Raw genomic sequence first — 21,790 nt, 5'->3', positions numbered from 1 at the left:
TTAATGTTTTTAAACTTTTAGCATGCATGACGTGTTATATAGATTCATGTTAGAAAAAACCGATAGACTACTATAATTTTTTAAATTTGCAAACTCTTTTCCATTTATTGGTAATAGAATTTTTCATAAAAATAATATATATCCTTAGAATTAACTTATTTATATATTTATATATCAAGGTTTTTTATTTCAACAAATTTTCACTTTTTTCACTATACACTTCACTTTTCTTTCTTTTTCTGCGCACGTTTATTCATACATTTCTGCAATAAGTTGGAAACGTTAGGTTTATGATCAAACATACTCATGAGCTGCGTGCGAGCTTCATTCATTCCGTCACTAATTAAGTTACTACGCTGCATATTTCCTTTTATCAGTTCATTCACTTTTTCCAGGTGATCATTTTGACCATCCCTATTTTGTTGATTCTCCAACAGTGTAAGTGTACCTCTTAACTTTTCATAAACCTTTAATCAAAGTTCATTCAATGATCATCTTTTAATGGCAACTACCAACAATAAATTCGTTTACAAATTATATATTTATATACACACATACCCATTTTTCTGTTTCGGCTAGATCTTCCATTTGCGCCGTCAAATGATGTACTTTCCATCCTTCTATTCTTTTCATTATATCTTTTTCTTGAGCAATTTCATAAATAGTTGGCTTATTTTCTATTTTAGCTTTTACATCGCTTGGTCGTTTGAAATGATGCATCCGACCATTATACTGATTTTTGTACCCAGGTTCTAAAAACAATATCAGATTTAATTATATATACATATCAAAATTACATCGTTAGACGATGAAAAACTCTTACCTAAAAGAGTCGGCCTATTTTTTTGATTCGTTTGTTGAGATTTCGCTTCCTGTTGGGAGGTAGATCCATGCTTTCTATCAACGTATTTGTCTTTTGAATCTTCCTTAACATTCAGAAGATCCTTTCTAATCTTCTCCTCCGTAATGAACATCATGTCCTCTTTACACAAAGATTCGGTGATCTCCACAGCGGTTAATTGTTGCTTACGTGGTTTCTTGCGCGGCGACATTTCTACCGTTGGATTGATCGTAATGCGAGACTGCTCTGGTTCTTCATCGAGACCAGGTGACGATGTTGCAGAGACTGTCGTAGAGCCAGAGCTATGATTGCCACCGTTGTCTCGATCACCTTTCGGTGAACTTGGCGGACTCACGTGCAATGATGTCCCAGGTAAAGATGCTAATACAGGCACTAAATTTTTAGCTACGCCTACTTAAAACAAAAAATCAAACTTTTAGTAAAACAGAAGTTTTGATAGTTGAAAGATTGTTGCAAATAATCGTTACAAATAATTACTTTTTCCTGGAGACCCATCGTGCTCTCTTTTCCTTAAAATGCTGGGTCTGGGTGATGCGTTTGGTTTCGCGAGAGGTTCTTCGTATCCTTGTTCAACAAGTAACCTGACTGGCTGTACAGAAGTCTGGCGATATTGCGAATAGGCACCTAAATACAACGAATCAGCAATGTTACTTTTTAACCCTTTATAACTTTAATTCAAAGTACAAAATCTGAAATCTTACCCGACGGTTCGATAGAGTAATAAGTGGTGTGCTGCGAATGCAAATACTGTCCTTGCACTTGGGCAGACTGTTGACTTGCTGCGCTGGTCGACGCAACGCTCACGCTGTTCAAACCGGTAATTTGCCGTGGTATCGTCGACGATGTTTGTACTTGCTGTTGTTGCTGCGATTGCTGCTGCTGCTGCTGGGGTTGAGACTGTTGCTGTTGAGATTGGATCGTCGCCGAGGTTTGTTTCAACTGAACCGCTTGTATAGTAGTTCCGGTCGGCGTCTGAGTGGTGACCTTCAGTGGCGTACCTTGAGGTGTTGTCCTTGCTGGAGTTAGTGGTAACGGATGCAAAGACATACTCGCGATGCGCGCCACTGGAGTTGAACCCGTCTGGGCGACGCGCGCTACTCCTGCTGCTGATGAAGTTGTAGCTATTACCCGCGATACTTGACTGAAGTTAACTGGTGTTACGGTTTGAACGACACGAGGAGTGGTTTGTTGTTGTTGCTGTTGCTGCTGAATCTGTAAGTATTTTTTATATTATCGGTGGTCTTTTTAGATGAATTTTGTTTAAGATCCTTAGATTTTTGACATCATTGATTCCATTTTTGACTTGAAATTGAAGAATTAGGCACATTTGTCAATACTCTACACTAATAAGAGTATTCCTTTTCCTATACCTTTTTCCAAGATCGAAGCACGTCTCGAAAGGACAAGATGAGAAATATAATTATACTAGTATAAAAGATGAACGATAATTGTATAAGAAAAAGGGTTAACTTATGAAGCGTTATTCTTTTATTATTACGTGTATAACGATGATTATTTCCAAAACAGAAACTTGAATGATGCAACAGCTCGTTCAATAAAAAAATTTTACGATATTTTTTTGAGTCATTATGAATACCTTAGCAGGAATTTAATAAATGAAAAAAGAATTGTAACTTACAGCTTGTTGAGGAATGACAATGCGACTAACAGTGCCAGTGGATGTAGCTGCGGCAGTGTTAATGGTTAGCTGTCGGTTAACGTTTGTTTGTACTGAAGTTACTGTAGCTACTCTATTCGATGCTCCCATCACCGGAGCCGGAACGGCTATACGACTTATAGGAGTGCTTATAGGTCTACCCGTTTGACTGGTCTGAAAATTTACGAATTGAGCTATAAAAGTTGTTAAAAATTGGTGCGTCGTGAAAATGGCTTGTTACTTTTGTTCGAAGATGCAATAACGGAAATCACGTGTTAATGAGATCGAAGTAACTTATCATCCACACTTGTGCGAAGATAAACTGAATATTTTACGTGATCCATAATGAAGTTCTGTCTAAAGTTCTGTTTAGTTTGTGCCGCAATACTTCACCGGAGAAAAACAAACAAAAATGGAAAGAGATAAAAGAATGAAGCTAGCGGTGATTCTTTTTTTAATGCGTATGAAAAGTCCCCGTGAAACGACGCAAACAAAAGCTAAGATGCAAAGAACTGTCACCTGTATAGTTTGCTGCACGGGTCGAGCAGCCTGTGAGACCTGCGGTAAGCTGGTGACAACCTGAGGAGTCGGTGGCCTAGTAGGAGCAGGCAAGCGAGTAATGGTACTGTTGGGGGCTTGCAGTTGCACCGGTGTGACGAGTCTCGGAGTAGCTGTGACGACGGTCGCTTGTATCGGCCTGCCCTGAACGCTAATTTGGCTTGGAGTGACGAGGCGCGGTTGTTGCTGTTGCTGCTGCTGAGGCTGCGTTTGCTGTTGTTGCGTCTGCTGCGGTTGGCTTGTGTAGACCGTCGCGGTCACCGGTCGCACAGGTGGACGAACGACTGGCACCGATTGTTGCCGCTGCGGCTGAGCGTACACCACTGATGTCGTTTTTGGCGGCCACTGCGTGCTCGAGACCGTCGTGCTTATGCTGTCGAAGGAGCAGACATTTTGGGCATTATCGCTTCAGTACCAATTGATCGTTGTACACGCATTAAAAATATACTCGAATGTGGTCGATGCGATGAGAGCTTTTTCTTTATTATTTTGGCCTGTATTTATATTGATCTTCCAATCGTGATTACTTCTGTATGTTAGTATAACGCATTGCTTGGTGACTTCATGATTTAGTACGGATGGTGCGCATGCTTTTAATTGTTGAACAAATTATGAATATTATGTCATTGACATATCTTCATTGATGAACTGATGATTTGGACATGCATTTGATGTGTGATATTAAATAATATTTTAAGTATCAATTACCTAGGCATAGACGTAGATCTTGATACACTTAAATCAATAAGATTACAAGAAGCCTCGGAGGCTCGACGCATCTTATCAAACTTCAGTGGAACTCTAAATAGCACACGCGCATACATACATACCCAAAAGATTAGTGTAAAGAAAAAAATATAGTGGTGAAAAAAAAAAATAAAAAATTTCTTCTGAAAAAAATATATATATTGCGAAGCGTTATTTACCGAGGATTGGTAGTAACCGGTGATTTACAGTAATCAATAACACTAACACGTTTAAAGGTGACTTTTTCCGTCGTACTTGAGGCTTTGGTGACTGGCGCAGGTCCACGAGGTTCAACGACTATCGTTGGATTACTATAATAGCACGCAAGCAAACACGCATACATAGCACACGCAAATAAAAGAACAAAAAATTAAATGTATGTTAGATACATTCATTAAGTTTGTGTTTTACTTTGCACAGTAAAAACTCTTAATTTTGCATTTAATGTAATTTAATTGGTAACAAGCTGTTCATCTAATTTTCCCAGTTCTGTTAATTCAATGATTACATGTAAATCATATAGCATCATTCCTTAGCAAAATGTGAGTTTAGTTCATGAAATTTATTAAATGTGTGCACTCGGTATAAGCATAAAAGCATAGTGCTGTGCGCATGCATTTTTTGAAGTTAAGTTTGAAAGCAGATTTTGATGGTTGAAAGCAAACATTAGAATAATTTAATAATTTATAGCAATTATAATGGTTCTTTTTCCATTCATCATCTAATTCAACAAAGCTAATTTTTAATCAATGCTTTATATGTGATATGATATTCCAGGTAAAGCCTTTTGATCTGTTTAATAACTATCAAAACAAAAAATCTATTCGACTTTACAATCAATTTAATATTTCCTTTTATATATGTTCATATTGAAATAACAATGTTTACAGGACTTGAATTTGGTTATCATTATAAATATCATTATAAGTTACTCCATTATGAATTGTGTAAGTAGATTGTGCAATAAAATATTTTTCTGCACCATACGTATATTTATCAAATTATTAAACTCTAATCTACTTAAACAATTGAAAACTGGATTTTTGGCAATAATAATTTATCGATACACATAACATTATATATAATTACCCTGGCCTGGAAACAGGTATTGGTTGACTAATGGCTCTCAGTGGTGTGGCCACTGTGGCTCTTGGTGTTGAAATATTAGCTACTGCAGCAGGACCTCTTGGTACATGATATGTCGATGGAACGTTGCTCTGCTGAGAAGTTTGTTGAACCTGTGGCTGACGCTCAATTGAACTGATCATGCTTGGTGTAATTATTCGAACAGTTGATCCAGGAACAGCACAGAACTATAAAAATTTATGATTAAATTTAGCACTCTTCATTATTGATATATGTGGAAGGTTATCATTCATATAGTACATACTGTAGGAGCTATTTTACTATCAGAAGATCCAGCGACATTAGCTCCAATTGGTTGTTTCATTAATAGTTTTGGACTGAGTTCTAGCGATATCGATTTACCTACTAAAGTGGCAGTTTGTCCTGTAACAGCTTGAGCTGTTTGTATGCTCTGAATATTACTTGGTACAACATTTTGAACACTTTGAACAGTTTGTATGCTTTGAATAGTAGTTAAGTTCTGAGGAACAGTCTGCACAGTTGTTTCTGTGGCAGACTTATCTTGCCCTCCATCGGAAACACTGTTATTTCCACTCATATTGTTCAATTTTAAATACTAATTGGCACTCAAGTTCATACAAAATTTACAAATGTGACAACTCTGACTTAAAAATTGATTCTATATGATGTAAACGAAATTTAATAATAAAATTAACAACGTATCTACAACAGAATGATTCATGGAAATACTAATTAAAAATCAATTCAGTTATGTACAATCTCCTTGAGAATTCATTTTCCGACGGTTACACACATTCAACTTTTCACAACAGCGAAAGTAAACATCCTCCGTTTCAAAGTCAAATTAAACAACGTCCAATCAGAGCTAAGATGTAAAAATCAATCGGCACCATAACAAAACACAGTTGTTCTAGAGTACAACAGTTCACATAAAAGGTTAGGTCGGCATATTTTTTGCTGAAAGCCAGTATCGCCCTGTAGATTATAATTTAATAGTTTGTTGATTGTCAATGTCGATGAGGCAGCTTTTGCGTGCCTTAAATTCCACTTTATCGCGGCATAGAGGGTGCTCGTCCTTGTTGTGGCGATGATGCCGACGCATCTCCTCGTCTTCGAGAATCCACTTGTCCGACAGCGGCCGTCAGGCATTCGCGCGCTTTTCCAACTCCAAAAATTTTTCCGAAGGCGCAAAGATGATTTTTTTCACAATTGATTAAAAATTTAATTGATATATCCCAAAAGTAAGAATAGAATATAAGGCAAATCCAACAGTTCGCTTTTCACTTTGAGAGCGGCTGTTTCAAGTTCTTCCCCCACAATCGCACGCACAACGTATACACACCAACACTAAGATATCCAGTGCGTGTATCTGCATATTATTACGTGAATGTGTTGGTATAGTCATATAAGACGGGGGTAGGAGCACGTTGATTGGTTGATTTAGTTTAGAGAGAGGAGAAACAAACAATGCAGCGCCAAGTGCACATAGAGCAGAGCGGTTTTTCATGGCTCATCAGTACTGTTTCTAACTCTTGATGAGTTGTTTCTAATTTTTTATAATTCAATCCAGTATTGTTTTCAAGAGAAGTGTTGGCTTAACAGAAAACACGTATCAACATAGCTTTTACATTGGTGGTGTTTGGCTGTGTTCTTTCATCTGCTATTCCCTCATCGATATCGAATTTGAACTGAAAGTGGTATTATCTGGTTATACCACTGTGTGCGTAGTGTGCGCATTAACGGAGTCAACATACATTGCGCAGTTTTTTGTCGAACTCTGTTCCCGTTCGGACTTGGAAAGACACGGAGATTGAGAGAGAGAGAGAGAGAGAGAGAGAGTGAGAGAGAAAGAAAGAGAGAGAGAGAGAGAAAGAGAGAGAGAGAGAGAGAGAGAGTGAGAGAGAAAGAGAGAGAGAGAGAGAAAAGAGGAGAGAAAGAGACCGATATCGAAAGCAGTCGTTGGACTGTTCTACACGCCGATAAATCATAATCAAAGCCAGCATAGTTGCAACGGTCGAAAGTGTAAGCGCAAGCTGTAAATAAAACGGATCAGCTGATGAGTGACAGCTGCTTCAGCGGAACAATCGTCGTCGCCAAGCAGAACAGTAGGGATTATGGCACGGGCACGAGATATGGTGTCGAGCGTCAGCTCGAATGGTTCGTCCACGGCGCCCGAAAACTTTCTGCTGTCATCCGACCTTGACGATGACAATAATCGTTCTGGATACAATGTGCTCCGTTGTCCGCTGTGCCAGAATGAGCGCAGAAGCTTCTACTGCAAACACTGCGTACAGCACGGCGAATTCGTACACTCGATATCAGTCTACTCAGAAAGGTTAGCCTTCCTCCTTTTTTTCTACTTGTACTAGGCTCAATTGTTATTGTCTAGCTGAGTGTTTGATTTGTTTAGTTGTATCTGCCCGTGTACTGAATTATTCAAGCATTGTTACAAGTTGTCTTTGCTTTTTAACTCTTCTGCGTACATTTTTTTTACGCAGTGCATTTTTCTGCTACTCTTTTAGAAGCTTATTAGATAATTTGACTTGATAAATATGATGGAACTACTACTTTCTTTATTATATTGTCATCTATTTATGTCCCACTATTAACAAATAAATTAAATCTTATTCTTGAAAACAATTAACAGAGATTAGCAGGGAGATTGGTGGAGATATGTATGTTCGACCGTGCGCTGGTTATTTTTCAGGGCGATCCTAGCGGCCACGACTGAAACTATAGAAGCATCTATATTCGTTGAACTAGTATAGTTAAAATGGGACGGGAGATAGACAAGCTGGCTTTGAGGCTTGTCTATGAGGCCAAAAAAGATAAATGCTCAAGCGCTAAGCGTCTGCCTTTGGTGATGAGGCGATAAGATGTTTTGGTTGTAAGGATACGAAAAAACAAAAGTTTTTGTCAGCTAAATAAGAGGGAGCAGGGAGATGTCTTAAGAAAACTGTCTTTTAGCTTTTTTTTGCTTTTTCTTGTCGTTATAACAGGTCAAGTTCAAATGAATTTTAGTTAAATTAGGTCGATTTCTATTATTCCAAAGTGAAATGTTTATTATTCATATACGAGATATTGTTTTGATTTAATTCCGAAAAAAATGATTTATCCATCTCCTATCCTTTTTTTGCCAGATCAACGAATATAGACGCTTATATACATACGTCTAGCAATCTCCCTTCTAATCTCTGCAACTGCAATTAGCATGTTGGCTGATGATAGTGTTTCGACATGTGCGAAAAGTGTATTGTTCCCGTACGTTCTGCTGATAACATGAACTTAAAAGTTGAGTTTTCCATGCGTTTCAAAAAATACCATACTCAACAAGTTCTGGAAAGAGATTTTCGCGTGACACTCATGCCCGACCGACCTGAGAGGGTTACCTTACTCGAGACAAGAGAGCCCGAATACAGTTGTAGATGTTTGCACCGCGGGATAGTATATAGTCCCCTATAGACTGCCGAGGTTCCTGATCGCTTGAAGCGTCGATCATAACAACTAAAGTCGCAGCGACAGCATCAGTACTGAACAACTTTTTTTTTTACCATTGGTTAATTCGTTCACGAAAAAACACTTTAACAAAAATAAAACAAGTCTAGGGTTTTAGCTCAGATCAAACTAACCGCACTCATACATTATTTAAGTGATTAAAAGTAATAAAAACTTTCGGCCTACAGTTGTTGACTTAGGACAAAAATGCCGAAGTGATGTATATGCTTCTCGGATTACCCCGAATACCACTATTCTCATTGTTTACTACAAAGCTGAGATCGCTGCATCAGATCAAACGAACTACTATAGAGTATTAATCTATCGATATTTAACTGGAAGATGGAATTTAAATAAATTTTGGTATCCTGACTCTTCTGAAAAACACTTATAACAATAGACTGTTCAATAACCGGAATTTATTTCAATTTTACCGCAACTCTGATCTGTGTACTAAAACCTAATTCCTAAAACTTATTTTATTTTTTGTAAAGGATTTTTTGAGGACAAACTGACCAATGGTAACGAAAAAAGTTGTTGCTTTATTAATGAACGTCCTAATGACATAATTAGTTTATTCATTACCTTAAAACAGTCAATTCTGTGTGCTTTTTTTATGATTTTAAATTTGCAGAGAATCAGTACAATAGAAACCTCATAAGACGGCACCGTATTTACTGATTGAATGTCAACTGCTAGTTCGGAGTCATAAGAATACAAATATCAAAAATATCCGATGGTGAATTTTATTTTTTTAATTGGAAATATTTCGGTTCCTAATCACTTAGATTTTTAAGTAAATTCCGTTGGAGCTTGCAGAGCAGTTCGCAAGCACAGTTTGGAGTGTCTCAATTTCATAAGTTTTAATCTTATATCTTCTTCGGGTTTGTTCGTACAAAAAAACCATCTACGTTGGCTTTATATTGAATTTAATGCACTTTTACCTGGCGTAGATCGATTAAAAACAATTCAGCCTTTTATTTTCTAGAACATTTTTTGAAATTCAATTAACAAAAGTGGAGATATCGTAAAATCGTTATATTGGAGTCTGCTCGTTTTATGCGAGCAGACTCCAAAAAGATATAAGGATAAAATGAAACTTAGATGCTCCAATTCTGCTTGAAAGTTCCAATAAAATGTATATAATAATTTAGGTAAGTGATTGGGCACCGGTATACTTTCGATTAAAAAAATAAAATTCGACGTCGGAAATAGTTGATAGTTGAGGTTTTTTCGACTTATCTTCTCCGAATTACAGACGATAATTCTAATTATGGCTTTGGTAAGGTTGAAACATTTTTCAAGCCTCAAAATCGAAACCAAAGTAACGAATACTGTCTATGATTACGTTTGTATCGCAAGATTATAAAACCTCAGCGCTCCCTTCACTTGGCTGCAGTAGTTCCTTGACTGTACTCACGCTTTTCTCGGCTAAAGTACGTAAATACTATCAAAATTTTAGGTCATGTTTTAAATCTAGAAAAATGTTGCAAGCATTTTTTCATAGCAAAATAAATTTGATTTTGGCAAATTGTCTTATATATTTATTAAATAATCTTCACAGGTTTATAGACAAGCAGCAGCGACTATTTAGAATACAAAAATCAACAAGCCAGTTACGAGATCGATGTTCAGACGCCTTTGAAAAACATAGACGACGTGCTGAACTAGTAAGTAATTATATTTTTTAAATAATTAATAATAGTAACCAGTGGCTTATTTACTTATGAACGAATTAAAGTTTTATTTTTTGTTTTACAGCTCTATAATATAAATGTTTGCAAAGAAAGAATAAGACTGTTGAATGAAATTAAAAGCGAAACTAGCCAAAACATTATTAAAGGTAACTTTATTTCTAGCAATGGTTCGTAAGATTGTAACAATTAAGCATTAATATTTTTCTAGGTAATGAATCGATTAATGCTTTAAAGAAAGTCAATGTCGATACAGCTCTAAGATTACCAAAACATGTAGAGCAAATAGAAAAATTACGTAAAAAAGTAACAGATATGAAAATAAAAAAGGAAAAACAAAAAGAGTCTGTAGAAAAAAAGAGACAACAATTGAAAAAAGTGATACGAACGGCTGTAAAGCAATTGATAAAGTACATCTTTCCTCTTAGCATAGTGGAGCCCAGTAAGAGGTAATGTTATGAAAAATAAATATCAAAATATTTTCTAGTTTATTCCTATAAGAAAACTAATATTTATTTAGAATATTTTATTATTATAGCAACGAAGGTGATCAATCTAGTACAGATGTTGTTACTTCTGCTATTGCTGATGCTTCAGGAACATCATACGTTCGTGGTAAATGGATCAATGATACAGAAAATAGCCTAAAGATCCATCATAAAATTGTTGCACCAACTCTGCCTGGATCTGGAGATTACAGTGCTTATACTCTATGGAGTAAGTTAATACATCGAATTACGAATACCTATTTTGCCCCGTTATCTATTAATCAATAATTACTAATTTGAGCTTTCCATTTCTTATTCTATTGAACATTTAATTAATTTCTTCCCTTATAGTGTCTGAAAATAGAGACGGTGTACCTAGTGGAAATAAAGGGAATGTCATGCACAATCCTGCATGGAACACAGTCGCCGCTTTGACGTATGCTTCACAACTTGTAAATGTTTTATCTTACTACCTCAACGTCCGGCTACCATACAAGTTAGCATACAGGTATGCCAATAAATATAAATCTTAATATTTTTATATAATTTCGTGATATTTGTTTGTATAAACTTTTATGATTTCAGTGAGTTTTGTGGAAGTGAAGTATCTGATCAAAAATTTGCAAAGAAGGTAGCTAGACTCAACAGCAATATTTTGCATCTTTGCTTTACACAAAATACAGATACATCAGTATTACAACCAATGCATACTTTACAAAATCTTATGTATTTACTTAATACTGATGTTAGTGATTTAGGAAGGTAGTGGATCTTTTTATATAAAATAATTTTTATCAAAATATTTACAAGAGTTTTATATAATACTTGCGTCTATTTATTGTTCATTTTCTAAAGGGTGGGTCCTATTGTAGTCGACCCTGTTATCATCACTAACTTATACAATCAGTTAGTTCCCGATTTAGAAAATAGCGATGATTCTACTTCTGATGAAGAAGAAGATGCTTTTAATTGGGAGTGGGAAGCGGTAAGTTGAAAATCAAATTTGTGAATATGGTTGCACATGAGTGTAAGTGGAATGAGGTTACTATTATCATACAAATGTGTTTTTCTTACGTTCACAAAATCATGTCTGCCGTTAGAATTTTATATACAATACTAATAACTTGAATATAAATATCATCTATTTCGTTACAGGTTCCGAATATAGCCTGTCCTGAAATGGTTATTCCGATTCCGGGTGCAATGAATAGTCAATCATCCAGCATGCAAGTAAATCAAAGTGTTGCAGGAGGTTTGGTAACTAGCGCGGCAGCAAGTATTGCTTCCATTTGGAGAGGCTGGACAACCAATTAGATTTTTAGTTATTTAGATTCGATTTACTGCAGGCAGAAAAATGTTTATTATTTTTTTTTTTATTCAACGAAACGTTTTCAAGTTTCAACATTTGATTATGAAATATTTTCATACATGAAGTTTAGAAAAATTTTTATATCTATAATTCATAATCGGGAAGTCATTTTTTCCAGTTAATTCATTAATTATCTTAGTTAAATTTGTACATTTTTTCAGTATATTTGTAATTATAATGATAGTCACTAAAGTGATAGTTAATTTAAAAAAAATATTTTGTAATAAATATTTCTATGATTTTATATTTCTTTTACAGGTTAAATTTAAATATTTAAGCTGCTGGTTCATATTTTGGCAATAAATAAGAAACACTATTTTATTACTAGAAAAAATTCGTCTCGTTAGATTAGAGACTATTTCGCCGCAATTAGAACGATAAGAATAATTATTCTAAAATATCTTAATGAATATGTTCAAGAGAAAATATTAGTTTTTCATTAATTTAACAAAAGCCATTTAGTCATTTTCTTTTACAAGTTTACTTGAACTTTATATTTAATTTAATTGATAAGAATGATTTTTCATATTTCAATCCACAGTGCGCATTTGTAAAAAGTCCATGCAATTCTGACGATGTACGATTAGATAACAGATATATAGTGAACATAAATGAAAGTTGTAAAAAATTATTTAAGGAATGTAAACGTCCAAATTTTATGAGAGTGAAATGACTGTTGACCGATCGAAGAGTGTGAATAATTCCAAATGCATCGATCTATAAAAAAATTAATATTATTTTTGTACATCTAGATAATAATCCAGAAAATGTTTAATATTTTAAAGTCTAATAACTGAATTCAGGAGTAAAATAAGTGATGAATGGAAGTATCAGTAAATAATATAACTTTATTAAAAGAAATCTACCTGAAACCATGTACAATTCATTTCATTTATAGAAGAAGCAAATAGATATTAAAAATAAGATTTTTAACATAAAAGTTAAATGTGATGAAACGTATGCAAAAGTTGTACGAAAAAATTTATTACCTGCTATCAATACATGATTACTTGTGTAAAATGAATGATTATCACAACTAAATATATTCAAAATAATATTTTGAAATATAAGTCTGAAAATAATAAATATAATTGATGTACATGAAAAATAAATTAGTCTTAGTGATAATATTAGTAATATTATGACAATACGCCCGTAATAAAATAACAATTTTGTGCGCGAAAAGCATCCATATTTAAATAAAACTGTTACATACACACAATGTCATAAATAAAACTCATCATGGAGGTTTATAAATGAAATTTAATAATACTTAAATAAAAGTATGAACTACATTTTCTACGTGGTCATCATTTGATTATACATCTAAAGTTATATTGCGATAAATAACATTATACAGCGTTATTTTTCATGTACATCGAATGTATTATTGACATGTACATATAAAAAAGACAAAAATTAGTTATATTGTCTACATTTAATAGAAATATTAGCACAAAATTAATTAAGTTCTAGTTTTTTGCAAATGTATCACAATTCATATCAATAGTTTAAGATTATACAATACAATATACGACCGATAACAATAAATGATCGATACTACAATTTTGTAAATATCTAATCTGAATTCTTAAGTAAATGTTATAGTTAACGTGAATTTAGAGTAACTTGACTTGCTTCAAGAATATCGATTAAAATGTACGATATGTACATATGTTTCATGCAAGCCTTTAAGTGGCTACGTTTTATTTAAACAAACTTCAATGTGATATCTTTGACAAACTACAATATTTAAAAAAAAAATTAGCTATTGTATGTTATAATAAAATATAATACGTGGACGAACTTTGACTTTAATTTTTCCTACTCCTCGGAGATTATTGAAAATGAAAGAGAATGAATCTTATACTTTTGCCATAATATTAACATACCTGCAGAGTTTGATAGTTATTGATATAAAATTTATAAATAACATGAAAAATGTTAATTTATATTTTTTATGTTTGATGAGTAACAAACACTCATTTTTTGAGTTTACTGAATATTATTGCTTATTGTGCATGATTCAGTTTGTTCGATAACATTGGTAAAATTATAAATCAAAAACACCTACTCTTAAGCTGTGAATTAAACATATATTGTAAATAGATTTGTAGAAATAAAATGTACCATAGCTTTACACAAGTACATTTTTACCTCGAAACAAATTATTATTATAATATTTATATAAATTGTTAATAAAAATTACTAGTATTATATAAAGAAGGGACCAAGCTTGAAAGAGGTTGACTTCGATTTTGTACACATTGTATTTCGCTTTCAAAAGGTACACTATGTTTACTATGATGTTTGTTGCTATACAGATTAAATGCTTTTAGGTCCCTGTGACTTAAATATTCAGAAATATTTCTTACAGCTAAGTGATGAAGGGAAATCGATTTACCAGTTCTTTTGGATATCATTTTAGCCAAATGTTGCTTAAATACATACAGAATGCGGTTGCACATCAGTTTATTTTGTAACATAGAACAGTAGAGCGGATGCAACTTGTTTCGACTTTTCAATTTTTCAATCATAGTGGTATAATGCGCGTGTCGATAAAGTGTCTCAATTTTCCGGGTGAGAACATCATAAAACGTTATTGAGTTTTCGATTTCATTAATCTTTAAAACTTGTAGTTGTCGGTAGCATACTTGGAAAATTCTTTTATAATCCGAAGTGTTATTGATCTGATCCCGAATCGTTCGGTTCATTACCTTACCTTGAACATGATCCAGCGCGAGCTTTGCAATAATAAAGCTAGCCAAAGGAGATTTGCGCAAGCGAGCGTAATCTAGTGCTGGCCTGCTATTTAAATCATAATGTTGCGCGTTAGCACCATGTATCAATAGTAAATGTCCATACTCTGGATTCATTATGCAATCATAAAGAGCTGTCTTTCGTTTGTCATCTTGAATTTCAAGATTGACATTAAAATCCAATAAGAAATGTATATTTTTGTCTAATTTATTCTGGATAGCAATACGCAAACCAGTCAATCCTTTATATCCTACTGTGTTTAGGTCAAAATTCTGATGTCGCAGAAGCTTCATTGCATTAACCCGGCAGTTGCCGAATATCGACACCCTTATATCTATTCCTAATTGTTCTTTCACTACCACGTGAATATTAGAGCTTAATAATTTTTCAAAGTCCTCCTCGGAGATTTTTTGTAACATGAAATGTAATTTCTCGTGTATTTCATTGTGATTAATACCTAATCCAGGCAAGCGTATCACGATATCTTTCCATAATTCAAACTTTTTCGACGTCAAGAGGCTGAACAGTTTCTGATAGAGTGCCTGTCTTCCGGTCATATAACTATAATGCACAATCAATTTGATGTTTTCGAAATCCCTCGCATTCACGGCGAGTGTCATTACAGGCGTGAAAGTATTCCTACTCCCTTGCTGGATAAGTATCTTCATCAGTTCAGGCATGTCCTTAGCTATCTGATATTTTAAGGGCCAATCGGCTTTGCTCAGTAATCGAGATAGTATTATATTGTCGTATTTGGAATCTTGTATATTATGAAGTATATGTGGTAAGATTTCTTCGATTTGTTTCATCGTTCGTTTATCGTATTTTCGCCGCTCGGCCAGAAAAATCTCGAAAGGGCTAAACTCATTTTTCGTCGGGTCCCTAGCATGGATAGAAGCTCTTACAGCCAACAAAAGTTTTGCAGCCTCTAAACTCGAAGGTTTGTAGATCGATTTTAGAGCTATCATCAGTGGTGAGTAGCCAAAGGAATCGTAGGCGGTGGTAATGCAACCCTCGTACAACAAGCACTTGACTAAGTCAATGTTCTCGTGAATTACTGCCAAATGAAGCAACGTTGACCCATTTCTAGCAGTCCAATATGGCATTGCAGTATATGTTGTAAGTATATGCCAGTCGTTAAATCTGAAATTCTTGGCAAAAGACTCCATATCTTTATAGGAGAATATGTCTTCCCCTGCCTGATAACACTGCTAAAAATTATAAATTGAATTGTTAATTTCAGTAATGTGCAAACATCAAATCATTCAAAGTTAAATAGGGTCTTCCACTGCAATTTCCGGGAAAAACATGTTAAAAAACATCAATTGTTATAAGTAGTACAAAATGACAAATAAATTAAAATTAATTTTTCACAGATCAATGTATATCGAAAATCATATACTCTAGCTCATTTTTTAGTCGCAGTTTCGTCCATTTGAAAAATGTATGTAATTACCGATTTATCGATTACCGATAATTACCGAAAGACCGGTATTATCATTTAAGTATTGATACAATTGATATACTATATTGATAAAATTGATTTTATCGATGATAAAAATATTAAAAATTCCAACCTTTCACCTATTTATTTATGATTATATATGCAGCTTAACTTTACTTACCATTTTCAAATTCGACGATCAAAACGAGCGATAAAATCTTAGATGCCTTTGTTAAGATTTTATAGAACGATTATGAATGGAAGCTGCTAATATGTGCGAGTTCTTTCAGATAGGGAATGACTGGATGTAAAAGTTACAGGGTCTGTAAATTATAACACAATGATTAAGATTAATTTGAATAAAAGACTTATTTAACAAACGGTATAGGAAACTAGTTCGAATTAAGAGAACAGAAGGTATAAGAAAGTGCAGACGCGTGGAGAAAAGGACGACGAAAGTTAATTTGCAACCAAAGTTCATATTACTAAAAGGATCACAACAAAATCAAATATAAAACGAAATATAAATTATAAACGCACTGTAATTCTAAACAATATTCGAATCCGTTGAACTCGACGCGTAGTGAGCTCTCCTATCTTTGCACAAAGAAGCGCCTTGATCGCGACGATGGGGTGATGGTGCCTCGCTCAGCCCCCCCCCCCCCCCCAAGTCTCATAAAAATTCATACAGATCGCCTATAGGCGCGGCCACGGGAAAAGAGAATCTTGTGTAAACGCGCGATAATAATTTACCGTTGATACTTCAATGACACTCAAGGTCCAGATGACTTAAGATAAGAACGACACTTCCGGTTGAGACTCAAATCAGACTACACGTCACGGATCCTCGAAAGCAACTGATTTTCCGGAGTACATACATTATTTTGCCAAGCCGACGAGACAAAGTAGAAACAAACAACCGCCCCTACTTTGGGATCTTGCTGGGATATCTAATAAAAGATCAACGGTTCTGTGTATACTTCTATACATAACATTAAATTGTAAAAGGAGCGTGTATTTTAAACAATGTGTATTCTAGAAATTCTGCTTCCGAGGTGATCAGACTTTCATTTTCTTTAAATCAATTTCGCATTTATTCGACGTTAAACTATAGATGTATCTGACGATGATAATTAAACGATTACCATTCACTAAATCATTAATTTCATAACATTTTATGTTATTTTTATCTCGTTATAAAACAAGAAAATTTTTCGAGCAAAAACAGAAAATGAATCCAGATAGCATTTTGAGGAATCTTCTCTCACAGCCTTAATGTAAGCAAAAAGGTTTTCCCATTGCTCGGGAATAGTAGTAGGCTTCCCACTGAGAGAGAGAGAGAGAGAGAGAGAGAGGGGGGGGGGGGAGGTTTGGAGTGCACACAATTTGAAAAAGCCTAGATCTGCATAAATTCTTTTTGATACCTACAAGTTTGGGTATAATGAGCAGAAATTTTGCTGATCCTTTTTCTTTTCTCAGAAAACACGAAAATTTTCGTTTCTAACATAAAAGAATTAACTTTCTTTTTCGTAAGGGAAAGAACAAATCTTCGTTACGTTTGATTTTATAAATATATTTTAAATAAAAATATTTTATAAATATATTTTGAATAAAAATGCGGGCCGTCATCAGTTGTAAATTTTAACATTTCGAAAAAACAAGTATACACGTTCGTTAAAGGTGTAACATATATCTATTAGCTTGCATGAAATAAGAGAGACCGCGTTCACCTCCCTAGCGCAACAAAGTAGAACCATTTAAATAATTCGTTTATTCGCAATCGCACGATATTTCCTATGCACACGTGCGAAGGCTATCTCGGGAGAAACATCAAAAATGGCGGAGCAATATGGGCGGGGATGGTCGCTGTCGTCGTGTCGATATAGCGTTTGGACGCCGGGGGCTTATACTGCCAAATGAAAATTTCTATTGTGCAGTGGAGACAATGCTCCTGCATATGCAGCAAGATCAATTGTTGACGTCAATAGCTGAAATCATCTCATCTTTCGTAGCCGATTTCTCGCGTGTCGATCTCGAAGTTCCAAATAAATGAATAATTTTACTTTGAACGAACATCCTTGTTACAGACGGGGTGTCATTAAAAAGCAAAATCTTAATTCGTGGTCGAAATTATTACTTCAAAAGTAAATTATGTACAATCACGGCATGAATGTTTTCCTTGAACAAGAAATGACGTCGTAGCAGTTTCAGATTACGCATCGCCTTGTTTGTACTCCAAAATTAATACAATTACTCTAATATGGATTTTCCCGTCTTACCAGGGTTTGTTCTCGCATTACGTTGAGTAAAAATCACGATTCACTTTTCCTTGCTCATATACCACTTTTCTTTTTCAAAATAAAGCTTAACTTCCGAACAACGCGTAGCTTATGGTTGAATGAGGTCAGCCACAGTAACGTAGTGACAGCGACCATCCCTGCCCCCACTCCTCCACCATTTTCCCCGTTTTTTTCAGATCGCTCATCAGAGTTGCCGCAGGAAAATTTTTTCTTAGGGTCCCTATCAATTGTTGCATTATGTTGAATGGGGTAATTTATGGGGAGTGTAAGAAAAATTTTATCAGCGATAACACTGTCGCCGATCGATTTTGTACACGTGTTCAACCTTTTTTTGGTTCTACTGAGTACGTTTTTTTAAATATTTTAAACTTACGATGGCTTTCTTGAATGATGCGATTGTTCAACTGTTTTTGTAATTTTCTTAGAAAAAAGTTATAAATATGAACAATTGAGTTGCCAGCCGTCGCGATCTTTTATTACTCAATTGGCAATAGTTTCAGGGATTCTCTACATAAGAGCCGTCGATCATTGGACATCGGATGTTGGACGAATACTGAGGTAAAAAAATCATTTGATTATTTGTCATTATTTTACCAATAATCATTATTTTACCAAAATAATCAAAAAAATTTGATTATTTGTCATTATTTTACCAAAGACTTGTGCGTAGCCTGAAAAGACTATGTGCAAGATTTATTTTTATTTTATGAATTAACGTCAAATAATAAATTTTTTCAATGTTTCTCAACTTATCGCGGTTTTCCAAACAGATTATTCACATGAATAGCGCACATGCGTAATATCTATGCCGAAAAAAAAATACAGTGTTCACTTTTGTGCTCAATGGTCGATTGTACTAAACAAACGTGCTTCAAACCTCGTCTCGCAGACGTCATATGGAAAATAGATGCTCGTCTGCGTATACTTTTTTTGACCAGAGGTTCGAAGATATATTTTCCCGGCCACAGCTCAGTCGGTAACATGCTGATTTCGGCTTTACTAGACAAAAAATGATACTTTCGGACCGCAAGTTAAAAAAATAGTATACGCACCACGGCAGGGAAATTGGCAAGCCATGGAATTGATAACCGAGCATTCGTCACGCTTTGCTCGGGTGCAAACCACCACACGAGGATCACATCACTTTCTTGCATTAGTATCAAAATGTACTATTCCGACACTATTTCAGTTATATACCGTTATCGAGATATCAATCAGCTATTCTTACATTAATATATATAACCGTATAGTTTTTGATGCGAAGTAAATTTTTCTTCAGTTTTTCAACATCAAATTTGTCTTAATAGATCATTAAAAAATCACTTTATTCATAATAATTTTACGATATAATTTTTCGCTTCTGTTCCGACGATTCCACGTCTTTATTAATTTTTTTTTTCCAATAACCCATACTCTACAAAATTATAGATTTTTGGTATTATAAATCTACAGCAATTTGAAATGCAGAAAAAAGAAATCAAACGTGTAGCCATCGTTATGTTATATATTATCCATTATCAGCAGGCATTTTGATGATGACGTAAAAACTTTTTGAAAATAATGAATGAAAACCTTAAATATGCGTACATTTTAAAAGTAAAAATAAACACGTACGTTACGAACTGCAACCAAACTATGTAATTTTAATTTTTATACGTATAATATTAAAACATGCATTAGAATTGAGCCTCGATACATAAATTTTCTACAAAAATTGAATTTCTTTAAACATAAATTACGGAGTATTGTAAATAAGGTAGAAGATGATGCAACGCGTTCATTTTCACTTCAAATTATATATTTCAATATTTAAATTCAAATTGAAATATATCAACTGAATGAATTGTCCAGCTGCGATCGGACATGAACTGGAGTAATACTTAAATGACATTGAAATGTTATCGATACATTTATTTATAGAAATCATAGGCGGTGGCTTAACAAATTCAGACACAATAAGAGTGACGGATCTTTGAGTATTTATGTGAAACGACATTTATATTATTAATTACGGTAGATTTACCAACTAAAATTTTTATCAGAAACGCCAAGTAATACTGCAGCCAAGTCATTTGTTAAGTGTGTTAAAACAGTTAGCAGTACGATGAATGTACGCCCTGAACGCCGCTCTAACAAGGTGCCACAGAAAGCACGCGCGTAATGAACACAGCACCAAGATTTTCTATAATTTTGGTGTGCACTATGTTCCGGCACCTCAAAGAACGCGCGCTCTCTTAATAGGCTCATTCGGAAATTTAAGTGTGCAAAGATCGATTGTGTTCACTTGTGAGCACCTATTTTCCATGTTTTCTCAAATGCGTATTCTATTAAAATATAATTTGCTTACTTCAACTATCGGCTACGATTTGCGCTATCTGTTTTATTCGTCGCGGTCCGTTTCGCCGATCTAACGTCAATAACGTTTATTTTTTTACAACTAGGTAGTAGATTCAAGTTTTGCTCAAATAATATAATGTGATCATGTTACAATAGTACATTCCTTAACAGGTGCGTAAAGGCTTTTTTGACAAAACGAGAAGTTTATGGCACGAGCCGGAGGCGAGTGCTGTAACGAGTTTCGTCAAAACCCCTTTTTACATCAGTTAGTAGTTAGCGACATTATTTTTTTGTATGAGAGCTGAAAATGAGCGCCGAAAGTGCAATTTGGAGGTTAGAACGCGGAAAAATACTTACAGTAGTCACAGTTCGATAATTCGGTAAAAATGCGTATTAAGCCTAAAACAATTAATCAAACGCGAGTAAAATTTGAGCTGAAGTCTTGTTTCATTGTTAGCTTCATCCGTCCCTATTCTTGCCCACTGATACTCGATCGCAAAAAGAGAAAAGCAAATTCATAAATTACATTTCCTATACGCTCGTCCTTGTGTCGAAATGCAAAGAAACGTCATGGTCGTCCATGAATTTGAAGATATGATCGATGCGGTCAACGAGTTCCAAATGTTCCGGCTCTCCTTTCGTATCTCGCTAGTCGGTTGGTTTCAGGTTTGCGCATTCGCGTTCACGTTCGGCATGAATATTACACCGAAATCGCCAACCTAACAACAACCTATGAATGAAAAAAAGAATTTTTGCATTTTGACATTGTTTGGCCAACAGTTTAGCTGATAGTTCCGTAGGAATATTTATTATTTTTCGTAGTTTCCTACTAGAACTCACTGTAATTCAAAAGAAATAAACTTTGACGCGCCGCTTCTCAGCGTGGACAAGACAGGATTATTGGGAATTGTAAAGATACAGTTCGTTTATTGATTAATTATTTTATTATATGCATGTTACGTATTGTACTAG

At 34.6% G+C, this 21,790-nt stretch overlaps 2 protein-coding genes across 4 annotated transcripts; one reads left to right on the top strand and one right to left on the bottom strand.

Annotated features, from left to right (window-relative positions):
* Positions 1 to 148: 148 nt before the first annotated feature.
* LOC131663498 (histone deacetylase complex subunit SAP130-like) lies at positions 149 to 6,233 on the bottom strand. 3 transcript variants are annotated; one of them, XM_058933946.1, is made up of 11 exons: positions 5,215 to 6,233; positions 4,914 to 5,137; positions 4,004 to 4,135; positions 3,786 to 3,878; positions 3,039 to 3,450; positions 2,502 to 2,693; positions 1,564 to 2,074; positions 1,340 to 1,486; positions 824 to 1,255; positions 559 to 752; positions 149 to 467 (listed from the first exon to the last, which is right to left on the bottom strand). In XM_058933946.1, the coding sequence occupies exons 1-11, from the start codon at positions 5,506 to 5,508 to the stop codon at positions 222 to 224; spliced, it is 2,877 nt and encodes a 958-aa protein (XP_058789929.1). In that variant the 5' UTR covers positions 5,509 to 6,233; the 3' UTR covers positions 149 to 221. The 3 variants fall into 3 exon arrangements, with proteins under 3 accessions (XP_058789929.1, XP_058789930.1, XP_058789931.1); XM_058933947.1 differs by having other exon boundaries at positions 824 to 1,252; XM_058933948.1 differs by lacking the exons at positions 3,786 to 3,878; positions 4,004 to 4,135.
* Positions 6,234 to 6,433: 200 nt separating this feature from the next.
* Positions 6,434 to 13,889, top strand: LOC131663459 (beclin 1-associated autophagy-related key regulator). Its single transcript, XM_058933886.1, has 9 exons — positions 6,434 to 7,266; positions 9,991 to 10,096; positions 10,188 to 10,269; positions 10,332 to 10,569; positions 10,659 to 10,837; positions 10,960 to 11,116; positions 11,194 to 11,370; positions 11,464 to 11,593; positions 11,764 to 13,889. Exons 1-9 carry the CDS (start codon positions 7,046 to 7,048, stop codon positions 11,920 to 11,922), a joined length of 1,449 nt encoding a protein of 482 aa, XP_058789869.1. The 5' UTR covers positions 6,434 to 7,045; the 3' UTR covers positions 11,923 to 13,889.
* Positions 13,890 to 21,790: the final 7,901 nt, after the last annotated feature.

This window comes from Phymastichus coffea, unplaced genomic scaffold (assembly GCF_024137745.1).
Source record: "Phymastichus coffea isolate CEN01 unplaced genomic scaffold, Cenicafe_Pcof_1.1 PCOF00036, whole genome shotgun sequence".
Classification (NCBI taxonomy): Eukaryota; Metazoa; Arthropoda; class Insecta; order Hymenoptera; family Eulophidae; genus Phymastichus; species Phymastichus coffea.
This window is presented reverse-complemented; position numbering and strand designations above follow the sequence as displayed.

Bases quoted from the DNA above. Each gene is read 5' to 3' on its own strand.
- LOC131663459 (XM_058933886.1), top strand. From the start codon at position 7,046: ATGGCACGGGCACGAGATATGGTGTCGAGCGTCAGCTCGAATGGTTCG. The intron at 10,570-10,658 runs GTAATGTTATGA...TTATTATTATAG, and splicing joins ATAGTGGAGCCCAGTAAGAG to CAACGAAGGTGATCAATCTA. The intron at 10,838-10,959 runs GTAAGTTAATAC...CTTCCCTTATAG, and splicing joins CAGTGCTTATACTCTATGGA to TGTCTGAAAATAGAGACGGT.
- LOC131663498 (XM_058933946.1), bottom strand. From the start codon at position 5,508: ATGAGTGGAAATAACAGTGTTTCCGATGGAGGGCAAGATAAGTCTGCC. The intron at 2,075-2,501 runs GTAAGTTACAAT...AAATACTTACAG, and splicing joins TTGTCATTCCTCAACAAGCT to ATTCAGCAGCAACAGCAACA. The intron at 753-823 runs GTAAGAGTTTTT...TATTGTTTTTAG, and splicing joins AAATAGGCCGACTCTTTTAG to AACCTGGGTACAAAAATCAG.